Consider the following 23,069-nt stretch of genomic DNA (forward strand, 5'->3'; position numbering starts at 1 on the left):
ATTTTGTCATTTGCTGTTTGAGACAGGAAAACCAAATCTCCTCAAAGCTCAAGAGTTTTCCAGCTAAAGTCTAAATCCAACCCACCTGCCTGCCACTGGCACTGTCGAACTGAGCCCAGATGCTCAGCAAGCAACTCATTAAGAGTTCCAATTTCTTCAATAAAACACAACCAGTCGGAGAAAAACAAAACAAAACAAAACAAAAAAACCTGATGGTAAAGGCGGAATGAATTTTCTCTCAGAAGTCAGAAAAGGGGCGAGGGAAAATATCTTTCCTCTTTTCTAAGGACCAGAGGAAGGTGCAAATTCTTACTGGCAGTTACTTGATATATCGCTCCACTAGCTTTTTTTTTTTTTTCTTTCATTCTGCGTGAATGAAGACACTCAAAACGAGAAAAATGTTGAATGATATTACCCACCTCTAGCCCCAAAGAACCAAGGAACACTCTCACCCAGGACTCAGGTGGGCCTTTCTCACCTGGGCCCAGCAGATGTCCGGCGTCTCCACGTAGAGCGCACTTTTCAGCAATACTCCTTGCGATTGGTTGACTGGGAAGAGAGCTCTCAATTCTATTGGCCACGGGAGCGGAGATAGTGGGCAAGGAGGCGGGTGTTTGGGGCTGGCTCTGACGGGTTTGCGGCTTGAGTTCCCAGAGTTCCTATTGGGTCAACGCGGGAAGTTCCAACATGGCGGCCGCGGCGACCTGCGGCACCGGCGCTGGGAGTATTGGATCTATAGGGGCTGCAGCCTGCAAGAACAACGTCACCAGTTTCCAGAGGAAGGGTCCTAGAGCAAGCGGTACAGACAGCGGCTGTTCTCGACTGGTGTCCATCGCGGGCACACGACCGTCGGTGCGGAATGGACAGCTGCTGGTATCTACCGGGCTCCCAGCCCTGGACCAGCTCCTAGGTCGGTTCAGAACGGAGATTTGGGCTCAACAGAGGGAATACTTAGGGAGGGCACCTTCCAGGGAAGCCGCCCTAACCTCATATTTATCTCTCACCCCTCAGCCTTCGGACTTGGAAAGGATAGTCCGGTCTGATAGAGATGTAGGGGAGGAAATGTTGTAGGGAGACTCCTAAATGCTGTTACTGCTCCCACTTTGTACTGTGGTTCTGGCCCACCAACCTTTCTGGGTTACGACGGGATCCCTCCATGGTTTTATCTAGAAATACTATCTAGTAAGGGGGAATCATTAATATTTGGAGACGGTTTGGCCTTCAACTCCAGGATCCTCTCCTGGTCTCTGCACCGTTCTGCCAACCCCAGATAGCTCGTGGTTTCGCCTAACCTACAAAGTTTGTATCATTGTGAGAGATGGATTTCATTTAGAAAATGCTGAAAAAAGTAACTTCCCCACTTTCACCGCCAGGCTGCTTATCTCCTGGTTCTGAATCTTTAAACTGTTGGCTTTAAGAGAATGGATGTTAAAACACTTACGTGGGTACAAAGTAGTTAAAGCCTGTTGTTGATATCGGTGGTCGTACTAGTAGACTGCGTTAAATATATTTGTATATATTTTTGTTAAATTTTTTCCTCTGTATATTTTGCTTCCCAGAGTTAACATTGCGAATGATATGTTTAAAGTTAATTCACATTTTAATGAGAAAAAGAAATCCAATCCTGAGGCTTTCTTGTTTAATCTTTGTAATTTTTCATGAGAAGCCTGCTGAAGAACAGCTTGTTTCATAACTGTTACGTTGCGAAGATTGGCCACATTAGATTGCTAAGACAGAGCTGCTGTGTTAATAGAGCTTGTAAATTAGTTGTCTTATCAGAATGTTGCTTCATTAAAATTGGTCTATGTTTATATTTCATAACTATATAGTATGTGATCTGTGTCAGTTAAGTCTTGTACATTTTCATAAAATATTACAAATGCCATTGCTTGTTCTTGTACTACACTTGAAATTTCTCTCTGTATTACATTTTCCCCCTCAAGGTACACTCTTCAGATAGGTTTAGTGCAAAGGAAATTGACAAGGCAAGCAACCTTTGAGAAAGAACACAGCTTCTTGCCTGTTATGTCATGTTCTTAACTGAATCCTGGTTATTTCTACACAAATTTGAGTATTTGTACTTAATTGTCTCAAGTATTGCCTTCCTAAATTGCATGGTGCTGAAAACAAATGATCCAAAATATATAGTTAGCAAATATTTATCTCAGTTTTGTTTTGTTTTTTTTTCCCCCCTGTTGAACTTTGCTTGGTATCATCCTATACTTGAATTTAAAGTCTGGAAGCTGTTCCTAGTCCTTACCTTTTTTCCCCCTCCCTAATTCACTGGAGTTATGGAACTATATTCACTTGATCCTGAATCTTCAAACAAAAAGGTCAAATTTCTGACATTATACCTTCAGTTTCTTATTAGAATAACAAAATTTGCCTGGCACAGTTCCTGGCACATAGTTGATTCTCATTACGTTCTTCATTGAAAGAGAACTGTATAGAAAAAAAAAAAAAAACAACCTGGACAAGAGATTATGAAAGAGGTAGGATGAGTTATGTGTGAGCTCTAGAAGCAGATACAGTGACATGAACAGAGTCATTAAAACTAGAGACAGTGTAGGCTGATCTTCAGGCTTCAAATTTAGTGTTACTGCACTGTGCTACAGCTGTTTCAAATTTTTGAGAACTCTTTTGAAGTGGCTTTAAGCATTTATCAGACCCAAGACTAATGATTTAAGTATGTCTCTTAAAGCACCCACTAAAAAGTTAACCTAAAGCACTATATATAAATATTTCATTTATATTTAAGTGTTTCTACAGTGATATAAACTTGAACTGTAATTTAAAAATCTTCCAGATTTGCTTGCGAGGGACACTAGTATTTGATTGTAAAAAGCTTATGCTAAAAATTGGTGTTCGTTTAAGATAATTGAAATAGGCATTAGTTTGGGGATATTTTGAAATATGTTTTGCATGTGTACAGTTAATTCTCAAAGTGCACAGAAGAGGTTGTTATAATAGGAGTTAGTACATTTGGAATAATAAATATGTCCAGAAGTATTTTAGTTGTTGTTAACTTCTTAATGACATTTTTGTATTTTTATTTTTTATTTTGTATGGCTCTGTAGAGCAAATCCGTTACATTCGTTTTTCATTAAAACATTATTTGGAAGTGAAATGTTTGGCTGCTAATGTGTATACACATAAATATAAGTAATTCAGATTATATTGTTGCTCTAAAATATTTGACTCAGATTATGACAAGCCTAATATAACCATATTGTGACAAGACACAATGATAGCAGGATGTTTTATCAGAATGGTGGAACTATACTATGACATCACGACTGTTGCTTAAATATATTCTGTGGTTACTGTGAAACAAGTAAATATTGTATTGTCACTACCATGCAGTGCAATGATATTCCTACTACCACTGTGATGTCAATGTAATTTTAAGCATAGATTCAAAATATATTTAAGTATATTTTTGAATATATTATACAGGCAAATTGAATGTTGATCATTTGAAGATACGCTAATATTTCCATTCCTACTCCCAAATGCTTTATGAATTTGACAATTCCCCATATCAGCATCTTTTTTAAACATGATCTAATCATATCAAAAACTTTTGTTCTCACAACTTAAATTTTGTTAGATATTGATATACATTTCCCAAGTTGGCCACATTGAAATTTTCAACTTCCAAGATTTTTCTAACCCAGGTTCTCTACCCTGTCCTTCCAGGACATTTATGTCATTATATGAGGACACTATATGTATATAAATATTTCATTTCCCTTCTTCCAGTAATCACCAAGAAGTTTACAGTGGATAAAGGATTCTGGCAGAATTTCTTTCCTTTTTTTTTTTTTTTTTTTTTTTTTTTTCCCCCCTAGGGCAAAAGGTATATCTCATCTTAGGATCATATTGTCTAACTTGGGGGAATTCTCTCCCAGGCTCATCCTTCAAAAAGGTACTTTAAGGAGGGGTGATATCTCAGGTTTGACTGGTTTAATTAATGTGCTGTTTGGAACTTACTCAATTTTGAAAATCAGGTGAACGGAAGATAGGGATTTGGGATAAAGAACAGTCCAGGAAGAATACTCTAAAGAAGCTTGACGATAGCTACCATTATCAATGCTAATATTAAAAAGTAAATACTAGTGGGCTTATTTCCTTTGCTCCACTGTATCTTAATTAGAATGTGTGATATATGTTGAGTTTGGACTATATATTAAAAATAATCCTTATTTTTATGGTTATGATAGTTTAGTAATGGCTGTACATTTAAGGAAAATGTAGCTTATTCATTTGTATTGATACATAAACTTGTTTCATGTAATTTAATCTATAGAATCATTCTGTTTATAGCTTTTTTTGTTTTGTTTCCTATATTTTCCCAGCTAATCGTTGTGATAATCAAGAGTTGTCAGGATGTTTCCTACCTCCCAGAGAGAGAAGAAAAAGTAGACTTGTTAATGAAATGAACTGCAGTTTAATTTGAGGCATGGCATTAATTAAATAGTTCAGGACATTGCTGTGAACAAAGGAAGGGATAGGAACTGTTTGTACTTTGCATTTTCCCTAAAATGACCTATAATTTTATACAAAACTATTCCTTTATAGAAAGGACTGCTATAAATCACTGTTGTCTTTTCTGACTTTTATTTCCTTTCCCTTTTACTTCCGCTAACTTTGAAAAAGGAGAGGCCCTTATAAAGTAAGGTATCACTTTTGGGTCGTTATATCCTAATACATTAATTTGACCTTGCTTACCCAAAATTTATAGTTTAACTAGAGATCTGCTTTGGGAAGTGTAAATGGTGATTGAATTTTCTCCCTTTAATATAATTTTCTGGGGCTCCTGGCTGGCTCAATTGGTAGAGTATATGACTCTTGATCTCAGGGTACTAATGGAGTTCTGAATTTAAAGATCCATTAAAATAAGCTTTGGTTGAATGTATCATGTCAAGATCCCCTGTCATGGCTGGTTGCTGAAGCTTTTTATTTTTTGATGAGTACATGGATACAAACTTATTCAAACTTACTCTAGTTTAAAATACAGTTAGAACCAGTATATCAAGTGAGATATATCAAAATACTTTATGCAGAAGTGTTTTAGGGAAATGTGAGGTCTCATCACCCTGAAATTTCGAAGAACAGAGGAACTTTGCTGTTACATATATGTATGTGTCAAATCATTTTCCCTCATACACAGAATAAAAGCTTGATTTTTAAAATAATAAGGCGGCTTCATCTTATTCACCATGACCAATGTCCAAAATGACCAACCTATACTAAAGCCATCCAAATTTAAGTCTAGTGAATTTTCATGATAGAGCCCTTTAGAAAAAAAGATAATTGCCTTTTGTAAGACAAATCCTGATATTATATTCAAATGTCTGATTAAAGTCATTAACATGTCCTCATTTTATGTTGTTTTGAGTAATGTTCACATTTTCCAAACATTAGGAATTGAATTGTACATAAGATTTAAAATTTAATTGGGTGGCATTTCCTGAATTATCAGAAACTGGTTTATTTGAATCATTCTTACAGAAAATTACCTTCTTAGTGTACCTCATTTGTATAATGCTTTGCTTAACTAGTTCATCAATAGGAAGTCTTCTAATTCTTACTATTATAATGATCACTATTTATCAAATAATGGTATATCTATAATGATTTATTCTAATTAGAAAATAATTGCCAGAATGGTAATAGCTCTTACTGAGTACCTTTCTGAGCCAGACACTTGAGCTAGGTATCATTTCATTTAATTGGGAAACTATTCCTGGATCTATTCTTATCATCCCACTATGAATGACATTCACAGAAAGTCTTCAGTTCTGTATCTAACTGTTCCAGTTGTAGGCCTCATATAAATTCTTAATTTCAGGCTACATGAATGTAGACCCAGGGATGTTTAGACAAGAAATCTAAATCTTTCCTATAAGAAATAGATTAAGGAACAGAAACCAGGTAACTTTTTTTAATAGTACCTGCTCTAGGCTAGACCATGCAGTATCTGTTATGTACCTCTATTAGTTTGTCTTAAATATACACAGAATGGTGCGTAGGCATTTAAATGCTTGTTTTGCATGTAAGAGAGAAATAAGGAACTGGAAATTTAAAATGCTCAAAGTGCATTAATCAAAAAAATTCAGCGCTCAAAATGGATTAAAAAATTTAGTAGTGGTTTATATGTAGCACAAACTATAAAAGTAGACATTTAGCCTAATCTTAAAGAAAATCTTTTTGCTCAGATCTTTTATGGTTATTTTCATCCTATATATTCCATTTTATGTGATTCTTTTAGTTCGAACAAAATTTGAAGTTATCCTGTATAGTCTGGTATGGCTTTAAATGCTACATTGAAAGAACCTATCTAAATGTGAAATTAAAATACATATTTACTGCGATAACAAATCCACCTAAACATTAAAATATATTTTTAAAATCTTCTCTAACAGTTTGAAATGTTCTATTTAGAGTCATAAAGTCACCAAATATAGCATTGTGTTCTATGTTCATGTATATTACCAAATTTCAGACTCTTTGAACAATAACATTTATGCATATTTGCAAGGCAAAAAGTAAACACTGTCAAAGGAACTTTACATACTAAGTTGTTCTATATAATGTTTGCCACTACAAAATTTGTTGGAGGAAAAGTTTTTTATTGGTACTCTAATTATTTCTTTCACAGTTTTATGCACCAAAACCAAAGACATTGGTAGGATTGTCTTCAATTGTCCAACAATTTTGAGTAGTTTCTTTTTAAATTACTTTAGATACATTTCATCCTTCGATATTCATATTTCATTCTATTTTAAGTGAATTTGCTAGTATAATTTATAACAAATAGGAATACTTTTACAAACGGTTTTACAAATGTTACGCAAAATATTTGTACTCAAATGTCTTTTCATTGTAGTTCTAGTTATCTGTAATTTGACTTCAAATTGATTTTTATTAAATCACTATTTGAGTTATATGCTAATGACAGTACTGCTCTAATTCAGATATTCAAAAGAACATTTTCTGCTATTATTAAAAATGTATTCTGGGGGCGCCTGGGTGGTTCAGTGGGTTAAAGCCTCTGCCTTCAGCTCAGGTCATAATCCCAGAGTCCTGGGATCAAGCCCCACATCAAGTTCTCTGCTCAACAGGGAGCCTGCTTCCCACTGTCTCTCTGCCTGCCTCTCTGCCTACTTGTGATCTCTGTTTGTCAAATAAATAAATAAATAAATAAAATATTTTGAAAAAATGTATTTTGTAATTGTGACTTTTTTGTTTGAAATTATGAAAATATTGTTTATTTTAAATTCTAAATGTATTTGGGAGTATGTGCAACTTCGTGTGTATTTTCCTATTGAAAAAAGGAATTACTTTTAATTATCGGGGTGTTTTTCCCCAAGGCTTATTAAATTTGAGTGTAAATACTAAAGTGGAATTTCTATTATAATAACCTTTCTTATGTTGTACTTCTGTAGTATTAAGTTACTGTGAACATTAGGTCTTGGCTATTGAGTTAATTTATTAACAGGTACTAAATGTAACATTATTGGGACACGTAACCACAGTTATGTTGAATGCTGCATGGTCCTATCACAGGAGAAGAGTGGATAGTACAGTATATTATGAAAGTAATTGTAATGTGTAGTGTGTAATTACATATAATATATAATTATTTCATAATAGCACCTTAAGCAAAGTATCTCCAAGGTAATTAAAATGTTGTTCTCATCTGCAATTTTAAAGTTAGTGAAGTAGTTGTCCTTGATAAAGCTTAACTTTTATGCTAAAGATAATGTGTATGAAAGGGTAGATTAATTTTTTCTTGGTTTTATTTTGTTTCCAGGTGGAGGTTTGGCTGTTGGAACAGTTCTTCTAATTGGTTAGTATAGCATATACACTTTGTTCTTCCTGATTAGAGTTTTCTGTTGTGCGTAATGATTTTATGGGTTTGCCAATTCTGATATTAAATATATAACTTTCTATAAGAGTTAAGCTAAATTAGAAAAGAAATGCCGTAAGTTTTAATTTAAATTCAAATGTTGATCCAAACTTGGAATAAATGAAGCAAGTATATCTGCAAATACAGCTCTGGTAATTTAAAAATGTTCACAGTCCATTGTCCTCCGTATCTTTTTAAAAAGGTTAAAATTAATGCCAATTGTGTTTTTTTGGGGGGGGTGGGGGACATCTCTGTATGCAAGTGAGATTATTATAATGATTAATTTGAGAAGTTGTACCAATAAGTCCATTGTATATATGTCATGCATTTTTATTACTATTTTCTTCTTATTGAAAGAAAAGTAACAGACTGATAAAGCATATTCTTGTTCACCTTTAAGTGCCAATAGTTCTTATTTAATTATACATACATAATCCTATTTGCCTTATTGTTTAGTTCAGATTATAGAATCTGGAATTGAAATAAACCTTGGCAGTTATGTATTCACAGTTCCCAACTAGCCATAAATCACTTTTCGATCATTGTTGACAGTATCAAACAATTTGGATACAGATTATATAATTTAAAGGGCTCACCACTTCACAAAACTATGAATTATTATTGAAATTATTAGAAAATTCTTTTTTTAAATATGTATTTGAGAGAGAGAGCAAGCACAAGTGGGGGGAGCTGCAGAGGGAGAGGGAGAACAGACTCCCCACTGAGCCGGGAGCCCAATGTGGGGCTCAATTCCAGCACCCCGGGATCACAGCCTGAGCCAAAGGCAGACACTTAACCAATTGAGCTAGCCAGGCGCCCCAGGAAGTTCTCTATATTAGTGTTTAATCTATATAATTTAACAGATTTGTTGTTTCTAATTTTGTTCTCTGATTTAACTTGCATATTTTTTCACATGACACTTTTAAAATGTTTGAAAATATTTTATTACCTCAAATCTTCTTTAAATGAAATAGACACAGCTCCTTAAACTCTTTTTATTTTATTTTTTATTTTTTTTTAAAGATTTTATTTATTTATTTGACAGACAGAGATCACAAGTAGGCAGAGAGGCAGGCAGAGAGAGAGGAGGAAGCAGGCCCCCTGCTGAGCAGAGAGCCCGATGTGGGGCTCGATCCCAGGACCCCGGGATCATGACCCGAGCCGAAGGCAGCGGCTTTAACCCACTGAGCCACCCAGGCGCCCTCCTTAAACTCTTTTTAATGTGTTGTGGCTTCCATGTTCCTTACTCTCCTGGTTGTTCTTTCGTCATACCTATCAAACTGATGTTGCCTCTTCAGCTGTGCTCACAACTGAATACAGTATTCCAAATTTACTATGCTTATACTTAGACTACAAATTGTGATAATCTAGATAGAATTATTATTTCTAGGCACCAATAAAGTTACTCTATATTCATTGACTTCTTTTAAGGTAGCAATGAAATGTGTTACTCTGCCCCAGGAATGCAAAATGGTGGTGTGTTAAATTTAGTGTGTACATCAGCATTTGTCTGATAAGTAAAGCTCTATCTGGAAAACTCAAAAGAGATGTGTAGTACATCTTATTCCCCATCTCTGCTGTATAATTAAAGAGTAATAATAATAGTGAGAGCTGCCCTTTTCTTACTATGGATCAGTATTGTGCTGTTTTTATTTATTTTTATTTTTTATAGATTTTATTTATTATTTATTTGAGAGAGAGAGCACAAACAAGCAGAGGGAGAGGGAGAAACAGGCTTCCCCCTGGGCAGGGAGCATATCACAGGGCTCTATCCAAGGACCCTGAGATCATGACCTGAGCCAAAGGCAAATGCTTAACCAACTGAGCCACCAAGATGCCCTATGCTAAGTGTTTTTTTTTTTTTTTAATTTTATTTTTTATAAACATATAATATATTTTTTCCCCAGGGGTACAGGTCTGTGAATCGCCAGGTTTACACACTTCACAGCACTCACCATAGCAAATATCCTCCCCAGTGTCCATAACCCCACCCCCTCTCCCAACCCCCCTCCCCCCAGCAACCCTCAGTTTGTTTTGTGAGATTAAGAGTCACTTATGGTTTATCTCCCTCCCAATCCCATCTTGCTTCATTTACTCTTCTCCTACCCCCTTAACCCCCATGTTGCATCTCCTCTCCCTCATATCAGGGAGATCATATGATAGTTGTCTTTCTCCAATTGACTTATTTCGCTAAGCATGATACCCTCTAGTTCCATCCACGTCGTCGCAAATGGCAAGATTTCATTTCTTTTGATGGCTGCATAGTATTCCATTGTGTATATATACCACATCTTCTTTATCCATTCGTCTGTTGATGGACATCTAGGTTCTTTCCATAGTTTGGCTATTGTAGACATTGCTGCTATAAACATTCGGGTGCACGTGCCCCTTCGGATCACTACGTTTGTATCTTTAGGGTAAATACCCAGCAGTGCAATTGCTGGGTCATAGGGTAGTTCTATTTTCAACATTTTGAGGAACCTCCATGCTGTTTTCCAGAGTGGTTGCACCAGCTTGCATTCCCACCAACAGTGTAGGAGGGTTCCCCTTTCTCCGCATCCTCGCCAGCATCTGTCATTTCCTGACTTGTTAATTTTAGCCATTCTGACTGGTGTGAGGTGGTATCTCATTGTGGTTTTGATTTGTATTTCCCTGATGCCGAGTGATATGGAGCACTTTTTCATGTGTCTGTTGGCCATCTGGATGTCTTCTTTGCAGAAATGTCTGTTCATGTCTTCTGCCCATTTCTTGATTGGATTATTTGTTCTTTGGGTGTTGAGTTTGCTAAGTTCGCTAAGTGTTTTATACATGGTTTTTCCCTTAACATATCAACCTTGTAAGATGTTACATGTAATCTGTATTAACCCCATCTTATACTTAAAGAAATAAGGCTCAGAGGGTGAAGTAATTTTCTCATTATCACACAGCAAGTGAAAGAACTAGGATTTGAATTCTGCTATGACTGAAAGGCTGTGTTTTTTTTATAACTGCTTTGTAGCTTTCTTACATGCTTCATTTAATAGCCATAAACAGTAAAATAGGAGTTTTATACCTTGTTAATTTTTTAAAAAGATTTTACTTATTTATTTGAGAGAGAGAGCATGAGATGAGAGAAGGTAAGAGGAAAAAGCAGACTCCCCAAGGAGCAGGGAGCCTGATGCAGGACTCAATCCCAGGACACTGGGATCATGATCTGAGCTGAAGGCAGTCACTTAACCAACTGAGCTACCCAGGCACCCCGTTTTATACCTATTTAGAATAAAGTTTTAAGTAGTAAATTAAGCCTACGTTGTGGGGGTTTTTTCTTTTAATAAATTTCCAAATTTCTAAACTTGAAAGAGCCCTCATTTAATTAATTCACAATAAGGATAAAAGTTGTAGCAATGCCAAAAAATTCTTTTTTTTTAAGAGTACAAACTGGTGGTTGCCAGAGGAGAGGACAGTGGCAGGGGGCCGATGGGGTTGAAATGGATGAAGGGGAGTGGGAGGTACAGGCTTCCAGTTATGGAATGCATTCATCACAGGGATGAAAGGTAGAGCAGAGGGATTGTAGTCAATGATATTATGGTAGGGTTATGTGATGACAGACTGTAGCTACACATGTGGTAAACGTAGCATAAAGGTGTAGAAGTATTGAATCAATATGTTATACACCTGAAACTAATGTAACATTGTGTGTCAGCTGTACTTCAACAAAAAAATAAATAATAAAAATAGACTTTTTAAAAAAGAAAAATCTTTTTATTTTACATAATCAGCATTTCTTCATTCTAGGCAGAAAGTTTTGTCTCTATAATAGTAAAAGAATATACAAAGCCTATTAATTAAGATTTTTCAGGTGTGCAATATTTGTTAAAGATAGATTTGTGTAGTTGTAGCTTATTGCTGCCTAAAATATATTGATTTTTACAAATGATGCCATTGAGTCATGTTGGTTCTGTGTTCAGTCATCATATTTTAACCCAGCCATTAATTTCCATGCAGCTCTTGGTTGCAAAATACTTGCCAAGTTTTTACCAGACATTTACTTCAATCACTACAATGTAATTTTCTGGACACTTACCTAGGGCTTAGTGCCCAAGTATCTGAATAATAGACATTTAATAAAAATATGTTCTATAAAATATTTGTGCCCTCATCAGTCTTTAAAGTACTATTTAAGAACCTGAGGTACAGAATTATTCTTTTTTTTTTTTTTTGACAGAGAGCAAGATCACAAGTAGGTAGAGAGGCAGACAGAGAGAGAGGGAGAAGCAGGCTCTCCGCTGAGCCTGATGCAGGGCTCGATCCCAGGACCCTGAGACCATGACCTGAGCCAAAGGCAATGGTTTAACCCACTGTGCCACCCAGGCACCCCCAGAATTATACTTAACAGTGGACGTAAGAGGGAGAAATACCCTGTAATTGAGAAGTTCTAGAAATGGTGATGTCGGTCTCATTTTTAAAAACTTATCTTTTAATAAATAAGGAATGAATGATTTTATGGACAAAATATTTCAGTTTTTAATGTCAATAAATACATAAAATAGAAAAGGATACATACAGAATATTAGGTTGTCCTTTCAGTTGCTCCATCCCCGTACCCAGAGACAATAATGTTCTGGTATTCTCCCCAAATATTTCTACTGAAATAAGAAACATGGGGGCACTCTGCTTTTTACACTTAATACGTCTTAGAGATCAGTCCATGTGCAATCATATGTTTATTCTAACAACTCTATAAGATTCCATTATATGGATGTGCCATAATTTATTTAAATAATTCTCAATTGAGAAATTTAAGTTCCATTCTTCCATTGCTAACAATGCTGTTGTACATAATTTTGTATATAAGCTTTGCAAACGTGTAAATATCTGTAGAATAAATTCCAAGCTACAGACTTGCTTAGTTGAGGCATGTTAAATTGTATTAGATATTATTAGATTGTTCTCCCAAGAGGGATATGCCATCTTTTACTTCAGACAGTTAGCAGTTATAAGAATACACCAGTGAGTTTACCTTCACCCTTAACAACACTGTGTATTAACGAACATTTAAATCTTTACCAGTCCGAACAAGTCAAAAGTGAAGAATGGCATTTCCTCACTTGAGCCTGGGACTTTGTGCTGTGATGACTAAAAACCTGGAGAGTTACTATAATAGTTTCTAAAATGTGCAACTAAATTTTAATTCTTTTCTTGAGGGGAAGTATCTGTGAATGATTGATAATTCATTCAGTAAATATTCGTTGGGGTTACAAATACCAAACAGGTGCTCTCTTCCCTTAAGGAACTTTGCACCTATGGAGGAGAGATAGGTAAAGCAAATAATTACAATATAATAAGTTAAATACCATAATAGATGTGTCTGTTATTATACTTTAACATGGGTTGTAGCCAGAACAAGGGGTGGCTGTTGATTTTTGTATACTGTTCTTATAACCTGCAACTCTTGAATAGTTTATAGAGTCACTTGAATATAATGAGTAGGCAGTCATCTTTGGCAAATATTGACAATGTTACTTCATGACTGGCATCTTGCAATTGGGTGCTTCCATAACAAATAGGAAAAAGAGGAGTGTGGCTTTGGAACCAGGTAGTAGTAGGCAAAAGCTGGAAGGATTTTAAGGAGCATATTAGTTAGAGGAAGCCTAAATTGCCATGAACAGATGGTTAGTGGAAATCTGTACGCTGATGACACTGCTAGTGAGAGTGAAAAGGAACTGAGATCCATGTTACCGAAAGCTGGAGGATAGGGCATCCTTGTTAAACAGTGGCAGAAAGCGTAGCAATATTGTTGTCTGCAGTTGTATGGGAAGAAAACACATACCTGATGAACTTGATGGTCTAGCAAAGGAGATTTTTTTTTTTTTTATAGTGAGTAATAAGGAAAAGCTCAGACAAGAATAACTAAAGCATAGTAACAGATTTTTTTAAAAGTCTATCTTTGGTGAAATATCAGTTCACTGACATATTATTTACTAGGTATTCAATAATTGTTAAATTAATGATTGAATAAAAGAATATGACAGGTATAAGGCAAACACCTTGCCTTTATAGTCTGCTTTTTCTGTAAAGCTAATAGTTTGAATCTTCTCAGTATTATTTATGTCCTTCTATCAACTTCTAAGTGTTAAAGATTTTTGAAAATATGTAAAACTGGTAAATTTAGTTTCATCTATTAGCTTTTCTTTAGAAAACCTTCAAGTAACGGGCACCTGGGTGGCTCAGTCAGTTAAGCATCTGACCCTAGGTTTCGGCTCAGGTCATGATCTCAGTATCATGGGAAAGAACCCCATGTTGGGTTCTGTGCTCAGCACAGAGTCTGCTTGAGATTCTCTCCCTCTCCTTTGGCCCTCCCCCTGCTTCTTTTCTCTCTCTGTCTCTTTAAAATAAAGTATCTCCCCGGGGCCCCTGGGCAGCTCGGTCTGAGCCAATTCTGGATTTCAGCTAAGGGCATGCTCTCAGGGTACTGGGATCAAGCCCCCTATCAGGCTCCAGCTTAGTGGGGAGTCTCCTTGAGATTCTGTCTCTCCCTCTCCCTCTGCCCCTTCCCTTGCTCAGGTGTGTTCAACTTGTATAGTAGATGAAGTCTGCCTTAAAAAATGGTTCAACAGTTGCAAATATAAACCAATTATGGAGACTTATAGATAGACTCCTATCCTATGGATAGGAGCTTAGGGCATAACTAAAAGATAACATAACTCAAAGATTTTTTTTTTTATTCCAGAAATTAAAGCATGAAGATGGTTTGCAGTAATAGATTTTCACTATAGATTGTCAGTTTTTGACCATGTCTCTTGAAATAGATTACTCATTTACCAAGGTGATTGTGTGCACAAGTGTGTTCATGCATATAAGTCTGGGCTTATAGAACAGTGTATTTACAGTTTCAGTAGCAATGGAACTATGAAATCTAGACATAGTGAACACTGCCAGAAACCCAGGGTAGGTGCATTTTAGACCTTCCAAATACAGCTGGAAACATGAATATGAATTTGTAACAGGCCATTCTCAATTGAATAACCAAGGGACCCCTACATTTACTTAGAAAATCAAAGACTTTTCTTGAAACATGTTTCATTCTTTGGTACTGAACTAGGTTTTGAGATGTTTATATTTAAATTGCTTGCTGACAGTTTGGCACAAAGATAAATTTAGGACATCTTGAAAGTATCAAAAGTGAAGGAATGGCATAAATAGAATTTATACAGCTTCTTTTAAAATTAAGGATCTTGGGTCACCTGAGTGGCTCAGTGGGTTGGGCGTCTGTCTTTGGCTTGGGTCATGATCTTAGGATCCTGGGATCGAGCCCTGTGTTAGGCTCTCTGCTCAGCAGGGAGCCTGCTTCTCCCCCCACCCCCTGCCTGCCTTTTTGCCTACTTGTGATCTCTGTCTGTCAAATAAATAAATAAAATCTTAAAGGATCTTAATCTCTTTACAGCGATATTGAGCATCAAAAGGTTTAATAGAAGTTGTCAGTCATTAAAATACACGTTATGTGACACTTTTGAGTGCATTATTTTTAAATTAATCTCTTATTTTAGTTCAGAAGTAGGAAATAAATGATATACTATTAGACAATTACAACTAGCTATGAGTGTAAATTTGTAATAGTTTCTTATTACTGTATAACAGTATTAACACAGACTTAGTTTAAAAACAAAACACATTTATTATCCTATGATTCCTGTGGGTTGGGCGTCCAAGCACAGATCATCATCCTCTGCAAGCCATCTGAAGGCTTGGCCGGGAAGGATCTGCTTTCAAGCCCACATGTTTGCTGGCAGCATTCAGTTCCTTGCTGCCTGTCAGTCAAGGGCAGCTCCCAACATGGCATCTTATTTCTTCTAAACCAGTGAAGAAGAACATGTCTCAGCAAGACAGACATTACAGTCTGATGCAATAGAAGCAGTGACATCCCGTTACCTTTGCTATATTCTTCTGGTTAGAAACAAGTCACAGCTTCCAGACACACTCAAAAAGAGGAGATTTTACAAAGGCATTGAGTACCAGGAAATAGGAATCATGGGGTTCACCTTAGAATCTGCTACTCTTTTCACAGTTTTAATTTGTTATTATTTCATGTAATAGCAAAAACTAAGCACTCTCACTCAATATATCTTCCACAGGATATTATAATATTTTCTCATTGGTTGCCTTCAACTTTTTTGAAATCGCAGTTATACATTTTCTTCTACACCATGTAATAAATTCTAAGCATTTTTCTTATTATGCATGAGTTGGCAAACTATAGCCTGTGGTCCAGTGACCTATCTATAAATAAAGTTTTTTTAGAACACAGCCATGCTTAATTATTTGTATATTGTCTATGGTTGCTTCTGTGATACAGGTGCAGAGTTGAATACTTTCAACAGAGACTGTATGTACAGTTCACAAGTCTGCAAAACTTATTTTCTGACTCTTTAAGAAAAAGCTTACAAATGGCTGTTTTGTATTATGTATTTTTCTTAACTTATTTTATGGTAGTACAGCTTGTTGATTGAAACAGGACAGACTGGTGTCCATGCAGTTCTTTCGTAAAACCACCTGACCTTTTGTCCTGAAGCACTAAGCACCTACAGTGTGCTTAGCATTGCTAGGCAGTATAAATCTTGGGTTTTACCCTTTCTGAACTTAAACTGGATGTTCCTTGCACATTCATTGGAATAAATATTGCAATATTCGTTGGAATAAATATGAACAGTACATATATACAGATGTTTTTGCAGATGTAAGAAGAGGTATAGAAAAGACTTAAATTGAATCAAACTATGGGTATAAATTGAGGGGAAATGAAGAGAGGAAAGTACTCCCATGGAAAATTTTATTAACAAATGCACCAAAGTGGGTATCAACACAGTATGCTTATGTAGTAAAGAAGTGAGAGCTCTTCTAAAATAGAGATTATTTATTTAGAATTAGAGGGAAAGTTTGGCTTCCTTCCCCAGGGTCTCTTCCCTCATCTACCTACTTGTACAATTCAAATTGTAAAACTTCAGAACCTTAGACCAGCTTCTCAAATTGTGGTGTGCAGAGATGAGGCTGTTTACTTTTCATCCACCAGAGGACTCCTGGGATTTTTGTTTGTTTAACTTTATGGCCAGCTAAATCCATCATGCTTTACCTCTTTGTTATCTTTGGTCATTGTCCAAGAATTAAGCTATTCTAATGATCATCTCTGTTACTTTTATCTCTGTAATACCCTTTTTACTCTGTAGATTCAATTTCCTACTCTTCTTATCCCTTCTAAATCTTTCCAATTTGCTTTGTATAATACCTATTTCATGTGAAACAAACTCTAATGTCTTAAATATTATCATTAAATATTTTATAGAAATATATAACACTTATTGAGGATTTACTGCATGCTGGGTATCATGCTAAGCTCTTGACATGTATTTTATCATTTAGTTTCACAGCAATCAGAGGAGTGTCTATATTTTACAGGAGATTAGAATTTTGGGAGAAGCCAAGTAACTTGCCCAAAGTCATACACTTTGTAGCTAAGATTTGCAAGCAGCTTTCTCTGACATTAAATCATCATTTTACACTAAACCGTGGTAATTTAAAGTCTTTTTTTTCCAAAGTGAGATTTATACCTTTGGCTTTTCTACCTTTTATGTCATCTCACTGCTGCCATATATTGTCTTCTTAGTTATTTCTGTCATCTATTGGAGACCTTCAACCTCAACCTCAAGTAAGCTTTGATCATTTGACACTGAACTTTTGTATCTGTCATCACCTCCTTTTCATTCTCAATAACTTCAGTGGCCTTTTAAAGCCTTCTTGTCCTCAAACATCCAACATCACTACTTTGTCCCTCATTTTCTCAGATAACTTGCAGTATTTCACATGGGAACAGTAGTCTCTTCAGATGAGAACTCACCCAAATTCCCCCTGTCAAACTTCAGTACTTACCTCTACCCCCACATGGGAAGATGTCCTGTACCTTCTCCTGTTTGAGAATCATCCTTTGACCTGGACATTAGATTTTTCCTCCTTCCACCTTTCCAAGGAGTGGCAATATCAACTGTCCCGTCTTTAAGTCCTCCTCTTTTTTAGTTCTTTCCTATGTGTACTTAAACATGCTTAATCTGTTTTCAAGCCTTATTTCCTTTTTAAAGGGGAAAATTCTTTGTCCTTAATCCTACTCCTCTATCCCTTTTTCTCTTCCCTTTTTTAGCCAAGCCTCTTTAGTCTTTACCTCTTATACATTTTCATATTTCGGTCATTCCTCAGTTTATTTCAGGTAGTACAACATCACCTAAGCCACTTTTTAGCCAGAGACATTAGTGACCTTCTGATGGCTAAACCCAAGAAATACTTCTCAGGTCTCTTCCTTCTTGATCTCTGCAACAGTTGACGTGGTTAGTCCCTCTTTCCTGAAATACTCTCTCCCATTGGATCTGTTAAGACATTCTCTTCTCATTTTCCTTCTACCCCTCTGCTTTTGTTTTTTAAGACTCATTTGCCTCTATTCAAAATACTGGTATCCTCTTCCCTCTTTTAGTGCTACATACTCTCCCTGGGAGGTCTCAGTTCCTGCCATAACTAGAATGACGGGGGTGGGGGAGGAGGAGTAATTTTATGAAAGTAATCAATAATCTCTAGTCATTGCTACATACATAGGATCTACAGAGAAATACACAGATCATATTCAACTCCCTGTTCAGTATTTTCTCTGGAATATCTTACAGGCACCTCAAAATTAATGTGTCTTAGAGCTGATCTTCCCTTATCTCCAAATTCTACCCTATTCCTCTAAATCTGTCCCTCTTCCTGTGATTCCTGGATTATTCAGTCTACTGAGTGACACATGCCAGACACCTGCATGATATACTTGTCTCTTACACTGTTCACATCCAGTAATCTTTAAATCCCAAGGTTTTTAACCTTTTAAATATTTTAAAATTCTGTCTACTTCTCTCTATTCTTACTGCTGTGACCCTAATCCACAAATCTCACTGAAATTATAACAGCTTCTTACATTGCTTCCAGTGTTTTCTTACTTCTGTTCATTTTTATACTATAAGTAGAACGAACTTTCTGATATAAAATCTAATCATGATATATCCATAGACCTTTCTGTGCTGTTTGTCGATCTTAACGTAAGGTCCATGCTCTGTAGCCTGGACTACAAGGCCTTTAATGACCTACCACTGATGACTCACTTCAGCTTATCTCTTCTCACATTTTCACCTCTTTCCTCAAGCCTTCTGTCCATCACCGAGTTACCCTAACCCCCAACTCCCATCCCCTGCAGCAACCCTCAGTTTGTTTCCTATGATTAAGAGTCTCTTATGGTTTGTCTCCCTCTCTGGTTTTGTCTTGTTTCATTTTTTCCTCTTCCCCTATGATACTCTACCTTCTTTCTTAAATTCTACATATCAGTGAGATCATATGATGATTGTCTTTCTCATCCTAACTCTTAATCATCCCTTAGGTATCCACTTAGATTCTCTTCTAGAAAGACTTCTTTAATTGTTGCTTTCCTTACCCTCACTGCCAATCAGTATTCCTCTGTATACTTCTGTAGTATTCCTTATTTACTTTATATCATGGCACTTACTACACTTATTGAAAATACCTGATCGTGTATCTTATTCAGTAGACTGTAAGCTCTGTGACCCTGGGAACCATGTAAGGGCACAATGAATACATGCTTGAAGGAAGGAATGAATGCTGTGAAAGCCTGGCTAAAAAAAGTTACTTTAGGGGCGCCTGGTTGGCTCAGTGGGCTAGGCCTCTGCCTTCAGCTCGGGTCATGATCTCAGGGTCCTGGGATCGAGGCCTGCATCGGGCTCCCTGCTCAGCAGGGAACTTGCTTCCCCCCCTCTCTCTGCCTCTCTGCCTACTTGTGGTCTCTGTCAAATAAATAAATAAAATCTTTAAAAAAAAAGGTTACTTTATAGTGATGGTAGTCATGGAGTATTTTGAGCAATGAAGAGATATTATGAAGGATGCACATCAGGAATAAAGTAAAAACTTGAAGTGATGGAACTACTCATTACTTTCATCGAAACATCATCTCATGTTTAAACCATAAATTTACCAAATTAAACCATAAATTTACTACCATATTTTGATATAACAATGCTACCTAACTTTTCTACTTCTGCATTTCATTATGTATGTTGGATTCTAAATATCTCACTAGCCATGCTTAGATTGCTCTGATACAGCATTTCCCTACATATTTCCTCTTTTAATAGATCTGTCTCAAGAATGTTGATTTCTACCTCTGTGTTTTGTTTTTTTTTTTTAAGATTTATTTATTTGAGGGGGGGAGGGGCAAAGAGAGAAGGGTAAGGAGAGAAACAGACTCCCCATTGATTGCCCAGCCTGCTGTTGGGATCCATCCCACCATGCTGAAATCATAATCCAAGCCAAAAAAAGAGTTGGAGGCTTTACTGCCTTTGCCACCCAGGTGCCCCTCTACATCTGTGCTTTCTAAATATGTGGAAGATAAAGCAGAGACAGGAGGTAGGGTGATTCCTAGATGTTTGGCCCGAGAAGGTTTGGAGTTAGTACCATTAGGTGAAGTCAGAAAAGGAAGAGAAAGAGCAAGTATTGAGGTGAAGCATGAATTCAGTTTAAACATAGTGAATTTTAAGAGTATTAAATTTAGTCTAGAGAAAAATATTTGGGGTTTCTCAACATTATTTGACTAATATTTTATTCAGTGGATGTTTTGGTTAAAGTCATCATCGCATGTATCAGAATGTCCAGGTTTATAGACCCTGGAGGATCCAAGATGGAGCTTTAGGGGGTCTGTTAATTCCCTGAAATTATATGTAAATTTGTGTATGACTGTGTACATTTTCCGAATAACATATAACTTGCATCAGATTCTCAGTGGTCTGAGATGCCGGGAAAGACTAAGAACAACTAGAGTAAAAAGAAAAACAAGTCAAAATCTAAAGTGAAAGCACATCAGTCTTTAAGGGATAGATAAAGGAAAATAATCCCATGAAAGAAGTTAAGAGCATAGCCTCTGGAATCAGCCTGCCTAGGTTCAAATCATGGCTCTGCTATTTACTAGCTGTGTCACGTTAGGCAAGCTGCTTGCTTTCCCTGTGCCTTGCTTCTTTACCTGTAAAATAGGGATTAACAACATTTGTCTTACAACTTACTATAAGGATTAAATGAACTAATGCATGAGAAGTGCATTTCATGTTTAGCATATAGTTAGTGGTCAAGTTTAGCTATTTATTATTTTTAACAGGATGTTGAGTACCTCAGAATTGATGACTATAGCCCACAGTGAGAAAAAGAAGACAAAGGGGCAAAGGTTTAAGTTCCCCCTTTCCTGCAGTTGGGATCTCCTTGCAGGCCTAAAGATCTACCACAACTACTTCCTTATAACTCCATCACCATCACCACCATTACCAAACGTCATCAGCAAGGACTGGAGAGAGCAGAAGTGCAACATTCAAGTTCAAAAATGATCCCTCACTCAGGCAAGTAAGGGAATACAATTCCCAAGGTTATCAGACACAGACATTGAAGAAGCTTGCAAAAAGCAGAGACTGGCATCCATGTTTCCAAGCCGACTTGCTAAACTTCTGAACCCATAAGGCCCTCAGTGAGTAGTACATGGTGAGAGAGTCCTTGGGGGAAGCCTGCCTTAAATCTCCTATAGTTTGTCAGCATTCTCGACAACAACACCATTTTGTGTCTGGTGTAGAAAGGGAGAGAGGCCTGCTGGGATAGAGTGTATAAACAGTCAAAATAGTAATGATAGCAGTAACTAACATTTCCAGAGCAGAAGTTTAATATGAATTACTGACCAGCCCCTCCAAAACCTAGATTCCACCTTGGAAGTGTTTTTCAATGACAGATGTGGCCACAATGAAACTGAACACCACCTACAAAACCACACTCACCACCAAATGGAAACCACCGTAACTTCATAGGTTGCAAAGCAGCAGGTTTAAATATTAAATAGACCAGAGCATAGTGAGGCTAGGGACATCTCTCCCTAACCAGACAGCCAATTATGTAAGTTGATCACTGCCACTTTTGTCCCCCTGCTCTCCCAACAATAGAACTAGGACTTGGAAAGAAGACTTAGAGGAAGAGGTATTTTAGAACTTTCCTTTCTTTTAGAACCCCTCTAAGACTTTCAAGCCCCAAGTTTTAGTCTGCGCTAAAGGGTATGGAAAAGCTTTTTACAGAATGTTAAAGTTTTAAACTTGACTGTTCGAAGTTTTAATAACTGAAACTGGTGAAAAAATAATTGAATTAGCTCTAGATGCCAAGAGATGAAAAAAGGAAGATTTGACATAGCATAGGGAAAGTAGTAACTGGAAAAATTAAATAGAACCATTTCATATTATAGTTTCCACAGAATTAAGAGCTCTATAAAAACTGTTTGCATATATGAAGAATGTCTGAAGTAACAGGGTAATTGGGCACAAAGAGTGTCTTAAAAATAGGGGATACATGTGAAGGGGGAGAGTCTAGTTCCAAGAAGAAACTTGTCCGTGGTAATAGCTGCAGTAGACAAAATAAGATAAAGATTTTAAAGTTTCCAAGAAAATAGACAATTAGTCATTGGTGACTCTAATAGCATTCTCAGCACAATGAAAGGTGCAGCTCCTTTGGACTTTGATATTAAGGAAAAATTGATATTCCTGTTGTTTCTATCTATTAGGCTTCATTCTACCTCTTGTGTGATTCCATTTATATATGACAGCCCATCAAATATTTGAAGACAACTCTCTCGCATCCCTTGGGTCTCTTTTTCTTCAAACTAAATACCCCATTTCTCATGCTTTTAAGTCCTTTACCATCCCGGTCACTTCATTCTGAATATACTCTAGTTTCTGTAAGTCCTCAAATGAAATATACTATTGTCAGTTTGGTCCACTACTGTAGAATAGACTAGGACAACCATCTCTCTCAAGCTAAGAATTATACTATTAATTGAGGCCAGAACTGTCACATCATTTATCATTTTTGCTTTCTCAGTGTTACAGGGATTCACTAAATAGATTAATTAAATGCTTAGTGTACAACTTCAAAATTTCTTTCACAAAAATGGTGAAGAGCTTAGGTTTTCAACTAATCCCCAAATAGGTGATCTTCTTCCATGAGTTTTGCCTGCCTCATAGGAGTCTTTAAAAAAATCGGGTCAATAACTATTTAAGAGTGTGCACACTTGTGTGTG

The 23,069-nt window shown here is 36.5% G+C and overlaps 2 protein-coding genes across 2 annotated transcripts in view; one reads left to right on the forward strand and one right to left on the reverse strand.

Annotated features, from left to right (window-relative positions):
• Nucleotides 1–509, reverse strand: part of IMMP1L (inner mitochondrial membrane peptidase subunit 1) — an 80,471-nt gene extending 79,962 nt beyond the window's left edge. The window contains exon 1 of the mRNA XM_032843428.1: nt 420–509. The gene's annotated coding sequence lies outside the window, so the exon portion shown is untranslated. The remainder of the gene's footprint in view (nt 1–419) is intronic.
• A 142-nt stretch (nt 510–651) lies between these two features.
• Nucleotides 652–23,069, forward strand: part of ELP4 (elongator acetyltransferase complex subunit 4) — a 135,161-nt gene continuing 112,743 nt past the window's right edge. The window contains exons 1-2 of the mRNA XM_032843446.1: nt 652–910; nt 7,820–7,855. Of these exons, the coding sequence (XP_032699337.1) occupies nt 688–910; nt 7,820–7,855 (259 nt within the window). The 5' untranslated portion in view covers nt 652–687. The remainder of the gene's footprint in view (nt 911–7,819; nt 7,856–23,069) is intronic.

The sequence above is a fragment of the Lontra canadensis genome, unplaced genomic scaffold, assembly GCF_010015895.1.
Source record: "Lontra canadensis isolate GAN:19392208 unplaced genomic scaffold, GSC_riverotter_1.0 scaffold140, whole genome shotgun sequence".
In the NCBI taxonomy this organism is placed as follows: Eukaryota; Metazoa; Chordata; class Mammalia; order Carnivora; family Mustelidae; genus Lontra; species Lontra canadensis.